A 10,807-nucleotide genomic window follows, 5' to 3' on the forward strand; every position below is an offset into this window, starting at 1 on the left:
TTGGTTTATTTATTTATTTTTATCAGTATTTAATTTGAATCAGAGATAAAAAAATATATTTAAAATATTTTTTATTTTTATACATAATTTTAATTGATAAAAAATATTTTTTTTAATTCTATTATTTAATTTTTAAAATTATTTTTAATTTTATTATTTTTTAAAATTATTAATTTATATTTTTATTATTATCTCAATGCCACTATGATATTGCATTGTTTTTCTTTTTCGTCTTCTTCTCCTTCTAACTAGAATTTAAACATTTACTAATATTTTTTATTCAACACTTTTTAAGATGTTAGTTATCCTAATAAAATTATACTTTTAACAAGAGAATGTAATTTTTAAAGAGTAAAGTATCGTTTTTGTCCCCAACGTTTGGTGTACATCCTATTTATGTCCCTAACATTTAAATCGTCCTATTTATATCCCTAACATTTGTAAAAGTGATTCAATGTTATCCTGTAATCAATTACACATCATGAACGTTTTAGTTTGAATTTTAAAAATCTCTTCTTGAAGTTAGAATACAAATATCTGAGATAGAATCGATGATCCACCCCGAAAAACAGCTCATCAAAAGTTGAAACTAATTCCTACAACATTTACTTAATTAACTTTTTTAAGGACATAATTGAATCTAAATACAAATAGTGGGTATAATATTAAAATCAAACACATCCAAGTGAGACCTAATTGAGAATGAATACATTCAAGTGAGAATAATTGAAAAATATAATCTGATTTGTTAGTACAATTGATAGTAGGATAACATTGAATCCCTTTTAAAAACGTTAGGGATATAAATAAGATGATTTAAACGTTACAGACACAAATAGACTCACCCCAATCGTTAGGGACAAAAACTATACTTTATTCTTTTTTTAAATGAAGAAAAATAAACATCTGATACAAAACGTTACCAAATATGCAACGTCACCAAATCAAGTTTCAAGTTTCAAGGCATCTCCTTTGCAGTCCATTTTCTTCACATCGAGATCGAATTTCTTTCTAGAGAGATTCTGACTCTAGAGAGATTCTGACTCAAGTTTATCTATCCAAATCGGTTTTTCTTATTCTCGATTTAGGTCACATACCTCAATCGGTTCATATTCTTATTCTCGATCAAGGTTTGCGATTTCAGCGCGATTTGAATCATTCTCGAAATTTCGATTCAGCTTCTCGATTTCGATCTCAATTTTGGTAAGAATTTTCTCTTTTCGTTCATTCTATTCACTCTGTTTTCAATTTCTCATCCCTTGCTGATTTTGACTGAGATCTGAATTGTGCTTCAACCTAGTTTCTCGAATCTTTCGATCCTTATAGTTTATGTTCAATTTCCTGCACTTGTTTCTCTCTTTGTTTTTTCTTTCTTAAAATTTGTTTTTGAAACTGTGTTCAATTTCTCTCTTTGTTCAATTTGTTTTTTCTTTCTTAGAATTTCCTGCACTTCTTATAAATTGATTTAGGTTTTTAATTGGTCATTTAGTAGTTAGGTTTTGAATTTAGGTTTTAATTAAGTTGTTTAAGGGGTTGGTATCTAATGTGACAGGAAGAAAGTAGTGAGGAAGAAAGGATTAAGGATTGATCTTCAAATTTGGGATAGTTTGTTTGAGATATGGTGAACCACGAGTAGAACATGTTTGTGAATTTGTCTCAGTGAATATAGGTACACTGCTGTGATTATCATTTGGTTATGAAGTGAGCATGTAATAGTTACTCACCAATTTTGAATGAGAATTCAGATAACTTACTAGGGCTATCCCTTAAATTCTTGATATTCTGCTTGCATTATAATTAATTATCCATGTTCTTATGAGATATTATGTCATATAATGCAAGCTAGTGAGGTTTTAATTGGTGATTTCCCAATATTTTTCATTTCTTAGACCTTAATTGATGGTTGTGATCCTAAGCTTTTATTTCCTGTCCTCCTTTCTCTGTTCTATCATTTCTATATATGAAGTTAGTGTTAAGAGAATGTATGTACATGCTTGGTCAACTTCATTTTGCAGGTGCTAGAGTATCTGGCTGTGGGCAAGATACTGACATTTGAACATATCAATGGTGGTCTCCCATGTCATGGAATGGAGAGGTGGGTAAATTTCAATTTTTTTTATCTCCACTGGAATAGTTGTTAGAAATTTCTAGTAGTCATGTCTAGTTGTTGCCTCTTTTGTTTTGGTTCTTATGGTTAACACAAGCTTAAAAAGATGTTATTCTGGTATTATAAAACCATGAAATATGCTACACCATATGTGTGTGTCTGTGTGAAATGTTAAATATCTATACTACTAATAATGGGTATTGGTCCCTTTGGTTATAATTCATACTACTGTAGTTTTTGTATCAAATCTTATCTGTGTGAAATTCACATAAAGATGCTGAGATGACATCTATTTTCACTTATGATAATTGGCCACTGATATAGGGGTGTGTTTGTTTCTGATTTTCAAAATAGTGATTTTAGTTTACAACTTGATTCTTTTTTATAAATTTGTAAGAAAGTTGAAAACTGATTTTAATTAGAAGCTACCCTGTTTAGCTTTTACCAAAATCCAAAAAAGAAGGAAAAAGCTCAAAAACTGTTTTTTATTTTTTTTTTTTACATTATGATTATTTTCTAAATTTATACAAATATGTGAAAAGTTTTGTCAGAGAAAGTTAAAACAAGCGCATCCATAGTGTCAAGTTTGTATTTGTCAAGATGTGTCAAATCTTTCTGTGCTTTAATGGCTTTCAAAGGTTAAGCATAGGATGCTATGATGAGAATGTCTGCGCCTGCACGCGTGGATGCTCTGTTCTTTTGATTAAGTAACCTCCTCCATCAACTTGTTTAAGTAAATAATCCAACTATGATTTTGTAATGCTTCTGAGAATCAATGTCCTGCCATTTATTTTTTTATCTGTGATTCTCATATATTAAAGAAAAATTTATTATTAGTTTTCTAATTTTGAGCATCATATAATTTTAAGCACATTATTGATTAAGGAATATGAGCTTAATAGGATGAACTAATTAGATGTTAAAAATTATATGAGAGTATTTTAGTAAAAAATCTTTATAAATAAACCTTGATTTTGAGTTTCTTTACTCTTCTGCATATGTCTAAAAAGTGAGAAATCAAATAAAATGGAGATGGCACTAGTACAGAAAATAATATAATACCACCCTCATTGTTCTTATGCTAAATCTGAGGTTAGGTTAAGCCTATGAGATTTTAGCATTATCTGCTCTAGTGCTCTTAGCTTTATGAATTCCACAATGCTTGAAGGGTATCATCACGGGGGCAATTCTTTCCCTTGAGCTAGTTCTTTGGGTGGAATTACACGAAAATGTTATGATGGTATCATTATTTATGAATTCCACAATGTTTGAAGGGTATCAATTTCGGCCTATACATGGAGTCATTTGTGTTCACCAAGTCATTAATTATTGTAATACTATTGGCAATTTGAGGCGTTAATTGAGTAATGCTGAATGAAGAGAGTTAATTAATTAATTATTGTAATTAAGTAATGGTTGCTTCTCTTCACCAAGACGTGATGCTTTTCCAGCAGGTCTAAGAGTCCTTGTTGTTGATGATGACCCAACATGGCTTAGGATCCTTGAAAAGATGCTCAAAAAGTGTTCCTATGAAGGTTCTTGTTCTTGCTACTATTTCTTTCAACTCATCACTAACTATATATGCACTCTTATCTTATTTATATATTATGTGCTAAGTTTGAAGTAATAATTAATTGTTGCGCTATGGACTATGCTTCTCCAAAATTGATAATATGAAATTTTCTTGATTGCCTTTAATGATATTTTTGGGTCTAAGTTGCTATCTGAATTTTACCGTGTTATGTTAATAGAAATGATCTAACATGTTAAAATTGAGAACATTTTAATATTTTTTCATTTTATTTATTCTTTTTTATAAAAATAAATCTTTTAAGATTATTTTATTTTGTTTTTTACTTGATAACTTAGTCATTTGAGGTTTCAAGATAAGTTTTATTTTATAAGAAACGAAAAAGTTGGGTAATTGAAATCAGAACAATTTATAAGTTAGTGATTCTATTCTCCGTTACCATGTTTACTAAAAGAAGTTCTCTTATTGAATTTCATGCTTGTTAATCTTTCAGCCGTGAGTATTAACTGTCATTTGGATAATTGATGCAGTAGTATAGGCACCTAGTGCTTTAATTTAGTCATGTGTTAACAAAACATGTATTTAGGCACCGGATTCGATGATCCCAGAACGTTTGGACCATTAAATGGTTCCATAACAAAACATGTTTTTAAAGTTTTTTTTAACAATTGCTACATAGTCCTTTAACTAATTTTAATTACAAATTAATCCCATATATTTTATTTAATTATAAAAATTGTTTTTTATTTTATAAGTTATTATTTTATCAATCATCTATTATGTTTGTTAATAATAAAAAACAAAAACAATAACGAATTAAATCTTCCATTGATCGTAATAAAGCTTTTAGCCATTTGAATAGATTAATAGTATATATTTGATCTGTGACGTTCGTGATGAACCATAAAATCGTGTTTCCTTGAAAACCAATCGATTGGATTATAACTCAAACGATTGAAAATTGCAAGGCAGCATTGGTTTTCGCATAAATCAATCGATTGGTCATATCACCCAATCGATTGAACGATGAATAAATAGTGGATTTTTGTAATTCAATCGATTGTTTATACTCTCCAATCGATTGAATGCTTGAAAACAACCTGAGGTCTCACAATTCAATCGATTGGTTTTGTTACTCAATCGATTGAATTCACCAAAACAATATGAATTTGCCAAATTCAATCGATTGGTTGTGTATGTGTATTCCAATTCAATCGATTGGCATGAGAATTCTAGGATAAGGTTTAGCTATTGTTTTTTATTTTAGAAGCAACTCTTATCTAATACTTTAAAAATGGAAGAAAATTTACTCTTCTATATTTGTGATGCCTTTTTTTCATAATCTTATTATACAAATGATCTACAAAGATTTGAAAAGTAATTTGTTTATAACTAATTCTGGTTCTTGTTGCAGGAAGGGGGAGAATGAACATGATGGTCATTCAGCCTATGGAAGTAGAACTGTTAGGGAACCTAGAGTTGTAGTTCAAACTACAAGCGAAATCGATATTCTTGATGATGGCTACGGATGGAGGAAATATGGACAGAAAGTAGTTAAAGGAAATCCAAATGCAAGGTAATTAACTGATTGAAACAAAGCCCTTTTAGTTAATAGTTCTTAGAAGTGTCACAAATCTTTTAAAATTGTTAACAACATTAGTAACTGATATTGTTCAATTTTTTTCTTTCTGCAGGAGTTATTACAAATGCACAGCCCCTGGTTGTTCAGTGAGGAAACATGTTGAGCGAGCCGCGACTGATATAAAATCAGTGATCACAACTTATGAAGGGAAACACAACCATGATGTGCCTGCAGCACGCGGCAGCGCAGGTTACAACATGAACAGAAACTCTCTAAATAGAAACAATAGCAGTGCACCGGCGGCACCAATAAGGCCTGCGGCCGTGAATGGTTATTCTAGCGCGCCGAATTTCACGAATTCACTTTACAATCCTAGGCTTCCGGCCACCGGAACTCAAGAATCATCTTCCCTAGACATGCTGCAAGGCTCTGGACTCTTCGGCTACACGTCTCTTGGAAGATCAATGGGTTCATATGGAAACAATTCGCAACTTTCGGATGGTGTATACATCAAGGCCAAGGATGAAAGGAAGGATGACTCATTCCTTGAGTCATTTCTTTCAAAGAACTAAGTTTGGAATACACCACTTTGCAGATGCTATCATGGACATGTTTTTGTATAGCATATAGGATCTTAGTTACTCATAGCAAAAGACAGAAACAGATAAAGAAGCAAGAATGTTTACATGTATTAGATTAGAGACATAGTGATAGGAAAGTTTGACCAGAAGAAGGTTCTTTAATCAGCTTTGTTGGCTGATGAATACTTTTATTCTTTTGTTGTATTTGTTTCACAGAAAGAAAGCAAAAAAGGTTTCTTTTATAAGATTCTAATAGTCGATTACTTTGTAAAATTTGTGCAGTGCTTGCAGTTTTTAGTATTCTATTTCTAATCTTAGCTTTCAAGTTTCAATATAGATTAGTTGAGATTGAAGAGTGGAACTTCGATTAATAATTTGTAGTGACATCATCATTGGGACTTCAATAAAATTTCATTTCATAGTCCTCTTAGGCAACATTACACTGAAAAGAGACTAGTCAAAAACTCACTTGGTCAAAGTTGGAATGTTCAAACCACTAAGATCCAAATATAAAGTCAATAATTTCATTTTCTATTTGAGGTATAATTAATAATTATATTCTGTAAAGAAATAAAATGGAAAATCTAGAATTGCTTGTGCCATTACCTTTGGTTTTTGTTCTGTAGAGCAAAATTCATTTATTTTGGTGTATAGGTAAAAAATCAGTAACTCTCCATATCTCACTGTAACATGTGATTGGTATACACAATTAAATGAAAGTGTGAAACATTTTTATCGGGTAAAAAAAAATAAAAAAATCAATGAAAGTTTCATATATAAGGTTGAGTTGATAGTTTGAAGCCAGAGATGAGTGCTGACACTGCTAAACAAATGAATGCAAAAATGGACATGCAAATGGCTGTACTTGAAGAATCAGTGAATATATTGTCTGAGTTTTCTCTCATTCTGTTTGTTATTGGAATTGCTGAAGATGCTGATGATAACAACAGATATGCCATGATCTGCAACCAAAAATAGTAACAACATTTGCCAATGGGTCAAGTTGCTAATTAACTATTCATTGTTCCTCAATGGCAGCTGGCAAATACATAAACATGAATATGATGATTGGAAGGTAAAACAGGGTTTTGAATGAAGAGTTGTGTAAAAGATTTGATTAATTCAAAATGAAGACTCTACCAACTTCCACAAGTGAAAGACTTATATTAATATCAGACTCATTAATATTGTGGGCTCATATGAACGCTAGGACTCATTAACTTCTCTTGACTAATTAAAGTGAAAAACTTATATTAATATTTTTACATCTATTTCATCTAATCCTTAGCTTATAAGTTCAAAGTCTACACTCTCCTCAAGAAAATATTCATATGCCATTAATTTGATTTGACAATTAGATGAAAAGAATATAACAAACTTTTGCTGATGTGATTATCCTGCATATTGTAGTCCTTAGAGAAACACTATAATATTATAGACTGCTTGAAGTAATGTAAACTTTCATTTTCATTACATCTGTAGAGGCAACTTCACAGAGAAGTTTTCAAAAGTTTCTACCCAAACCTCTTCAGCATTGCTTATAGTTATAGCTCAACAACACAGGAAAAACTTAAGTCTTTCTTAACTATTAAGGGACAAAAAATTAATTAAATGGAATGCTAATTAATTAAAAAAAAAATACCAAGAAATAAAAAGAGAAAGAAAATACTAGTCTTTAAGAATGAAAATGAAACCATCTGACAATTCAAATCTAGTTAATGGCCCTGAATTTGATTCCCCATCCCTCACTAACCACAGATTCAAATTTTGTATTAAAAATAACAAAACCCCACAAAGTAATCAATGTTATGATGAAGATCAAAGAAAAAAGAATTAATTGCAAACAAACCTGGTCTCCTGCAAAGTCAATGATAGCAGCCATTCTGGGCTGAAGCAATTGTTTTCCTTTTACTTTGAGAAACAATATGCCTCCATTATAAAGACTTGACAAAATTGCAATAGCCAGCAAATATCTGAGCCATTGTTGAGTTCCAATAATCAATGTTGAGAATTAAGAGACATAATAAACTCATTAACTTCTCTTGACTAATTAAAGTGAAAAACTTATATTAATATTTTTACATCTATTTCATCTAATCCTTAGCTTATAAGTTCAAAGTCTACACTCTCCTCAAGAAAATATTCATATGCCATTAATTTGATTTGACAATTAGATGAAAAGAATATAACAAACTTTTGCTGATGTGATTATCCTGCATATTGTAGTCCTTAGAGAAACACTATAATATTATAGACTGCTTGAAGTAATGTAAACTTTCATTTTCATTACATCTGTAGAGGCAACTTCACAGAGAAGTTTTCAAAAGTTTCTACCCAAACCTCTTCAGCATTGCTTATAGTTATAGCTCAACAACACAGGAAAAACTTAAGTCTTTCTTAACTATTAAGGGACAAAAAATTAATTAAATGGAATGCTAATTAATTAAAAAAAAAATACCAAGAAATAAAAAGAGAAAGAAAATACTAGTCTTTAAGAATGAAAATGAAACCATTTGACAATTCAAATCTAGTTAATGGCCCTGAATTTGATTCCCCATCCCTCACTAACCACAGATTCAAATTTTGTATTAAAAATAACAAAACCCCACAAAGTAATCAATGTTATGATGAAGATCAAAGAAAAAAGAATTAATTGCAAACAAACCTGGTCTCCTGCAAAGTCAATGATAGCAGCCATTCTGGGCTGAAGCAATTGTTTTCCTTTTACTTTGAGAAACAATATGCCTCCATTATAAAGACTTGACAAAATTGCAATAGCCAGCAAATATCTGAGCCATTGTTGAGTTCCAATAATCAATGTTGAGAATTAAGAGACATAATAAAAGCATTTTCTTTAGATAATTTCCTAATAAGTGAACTTTCAGTTATAAACTGCCCTTAACTTAACAAATTGGAATTCACATACACAATCAATCGATTGAATTTGGCAAATCCATATTGTTTTGGTGAATTCAATCGATTGAGTAACAAAACCAATCGATTGATTCATCGTTCAATCGATTGGATCGACCAATCAATTGATTTATGCGAAAACCATGCTGCCTTGCAATTTTCAATCGATTGTTTTGTGATAAACTGTAATCCAATCGATTGGTTTTCAAGGAAACACGATTTTATGGTCCATCACGAACGTCACGGATCAAATATAAACTTTTAATCCATTCGAATGGCCAAAAGTTTTATTACGATCAATAGAATTGTTTTTGTTTTTTTTTTATTAACAAACATAATAGGTAATTGATAAAATAATAATTTATAAAATAAAAAACAGTTTTTATAATTAAATAAAATATATGGGGTTAATTTGTAATTAAAATTAGTTAAAAGACTATGTAGCAGTTGTTAAAAAAAACTTTAAAAACATGTTTTGTTATGGGACCATTTAATGGTCCAAACGTTTTGGGACCATCGAATCCTTAGCCCATGTTTGGTAATTTAGATAGAAAGTGATGAGGACATTTTGTGGAAACCTGACATTAGAGAGACGAATGAAGAAGTTTAGCCTTTATAATTTGTTATAGCTTATCATAAAAAAATACAAAAACACAAAATTTTGTATCTCTGTATTTTTATTCTCAACAACAAATGCAGCCCAACAGATCAATTCCACTAAATCGTGATCCTTAACATTTTTTAAATTAAATTTGCATGGACTCGACAATTAGAACACAAAACTTTCAACTTGGTAGGATGGTATATGTGAACATCTTCCTATTTTTTAATCTAGAAAATAACGAAAAGAAAAACAAAAAGTAAAAAGAAAAAATAATTTTTTTTTAAAGAAGAGTTTTTTTTAAGAGTAAATAATTATTTCTGACTTAAAAGATTTAAACACCGACAAAATTAATCACAAAAAAATTAAACTAAAATTGTGTATCCACGAAAGATATATTCCGTTTGACAAAACTATCTCACTGTTAAATTTAAAGTTATTTTTTAGAATGACTAAACTATCTTTTATTATATTCTTTATTTCAACTTTCAACTTTTTTTCATCATTAGTACCAAAATAAACCCTAATCCATAAAAATTCTATCAAATTTTAAATTAGAATCAGACTTAATCTTAAACAGTAGAAAGTGAAATTGTACCTTAACAAACAATCTAAAAATCTCATGAGCATTCTCTCTATAGATCTATAAAATGTCTCCCACATACATCTCAATCTCCAAATCAATAGTGTAATTATCAAATTGAACAAACGAGGAGTATTGCATCGCATTTACTTCGATTTCATCCATAACCACCTGCACTGAATTCTGCGCGTCACCGCTAGAAGAGGAAGAAGCTCCATCTTTGTCAAAGACTGACGGCAATAAATGTAAACAGATCGGGGGGAGAGAGAGAGTCTTTTTCCCATTTCTTTCTTCCACTATTTCGTCTCTTTTTCGCTTTGTCTCTTTTTCTCTGTTAGAAAGGATAAAAGAGAACAATAGAAAAAGAATTTGTGTGTATTTAAGTTATGTTAAATGATATAATATAGAAAGGTATTTATAGGTGCTAAAAGAATCGAAATAATAAAAACGTAATATCCTATAATAAATATTCAGATATGCTAAATAATTCTAATGAAAGCTAATTGATCCTAATATATTCTAATATCTCCTTCAAACTCAAATGACAACTTGAGTAAGTTGAGTTTGAAACTTATTTAAAACAACGAAATAAAAAAAATACATAAATTGATAGAATGGATGCAAATGGATTTGCCAGAAGAAAACACAGATGAAATTGCCGGAAGGAAGTATAGACGAAACTGCTAGAAGGAAGCGCAGACGAAACTATCACAAAGAAGTGTAGACGAAACTGTCAGAAGAAAGGCGCAGACCAGGTAGAACTGCCGCAAGAAAAGTGTAACACCCTACCATACAAAATTTTACGCTTAAGCCGTAAAATATAGGTGATATAGTATTACGACCTATAAAATAAAAATAGAATATATATATAATATAATTGAATGAAATATAATATTCGAGTAGCTTTAA

At 30.2% G+C, this 10,807-nt stretch overlaps 2 protein-coding genes and 1 pseudogene across 2 annotated transcripts; 2 read left to right on the forward strand and 1 right to left on the reverse strand.

Annotated features, from left to right (window-relative positions):
- The window catches only part of LOC107627726, a 29,004-nt pseudogene extending 19,680 nt beyond the window's left edge, over window positions 1-9,324 (forward strand).
- On the forward strand, window positions 966-6,054 carry LOC107625830 (probable WRKY transcription factor 33). The gene is made up of 4 exons (XM_021116229.1): window positions 966-1,203; window positions 2,016-2,095; window positions 5,053-5,214; window positions 5,333-6,054. Exons 2-4 carry the CDS (start codon window positions 2,088-2,090, stop codon window positions 5,790-5,792), a joined length of 630 nt encoding a protein of 209 aa, XP_020971888.1. The 5' UTR covers window positions 966-1,203; window positions 2,016-2,087; the 3' UTR covers window positions 5,793-6,054.
- Window positions 6,010-8,499, reverse strand: LOC107625829 (CASP-like protein 4B1). Its single transcript, XM_021114161.1, has 3 exons — window positions 8,467-8,499; window positions 7,651-7,812; window positions 6,010-6,763 (listed from the first exon to the last, which is right to left on the reverse strand). Exons 1-3 carry the CDS (start codon window positions 8,497-8,499, stop codon window positions 6,572-6,574), a joined length of 387 nt encoding a protein of 128 aa, XP_020969820.1. The 3' UTR covers window positions 6,010-6,571.

The sequence above is a fragment of the Arachis ipaensis genome, chromosome B02, assembly GCF_000816755.2.
Source record: "Arachis ipaensis cultivar K30076 chromosome B02, Araip1.1, whole genome shotgun sequence".
NCBI lineage: Eukaryota > Viridiplantae > Streptophyta > Magnoliopsida > Fabales > Fabaceae > Arachis > Arachis ipaensis.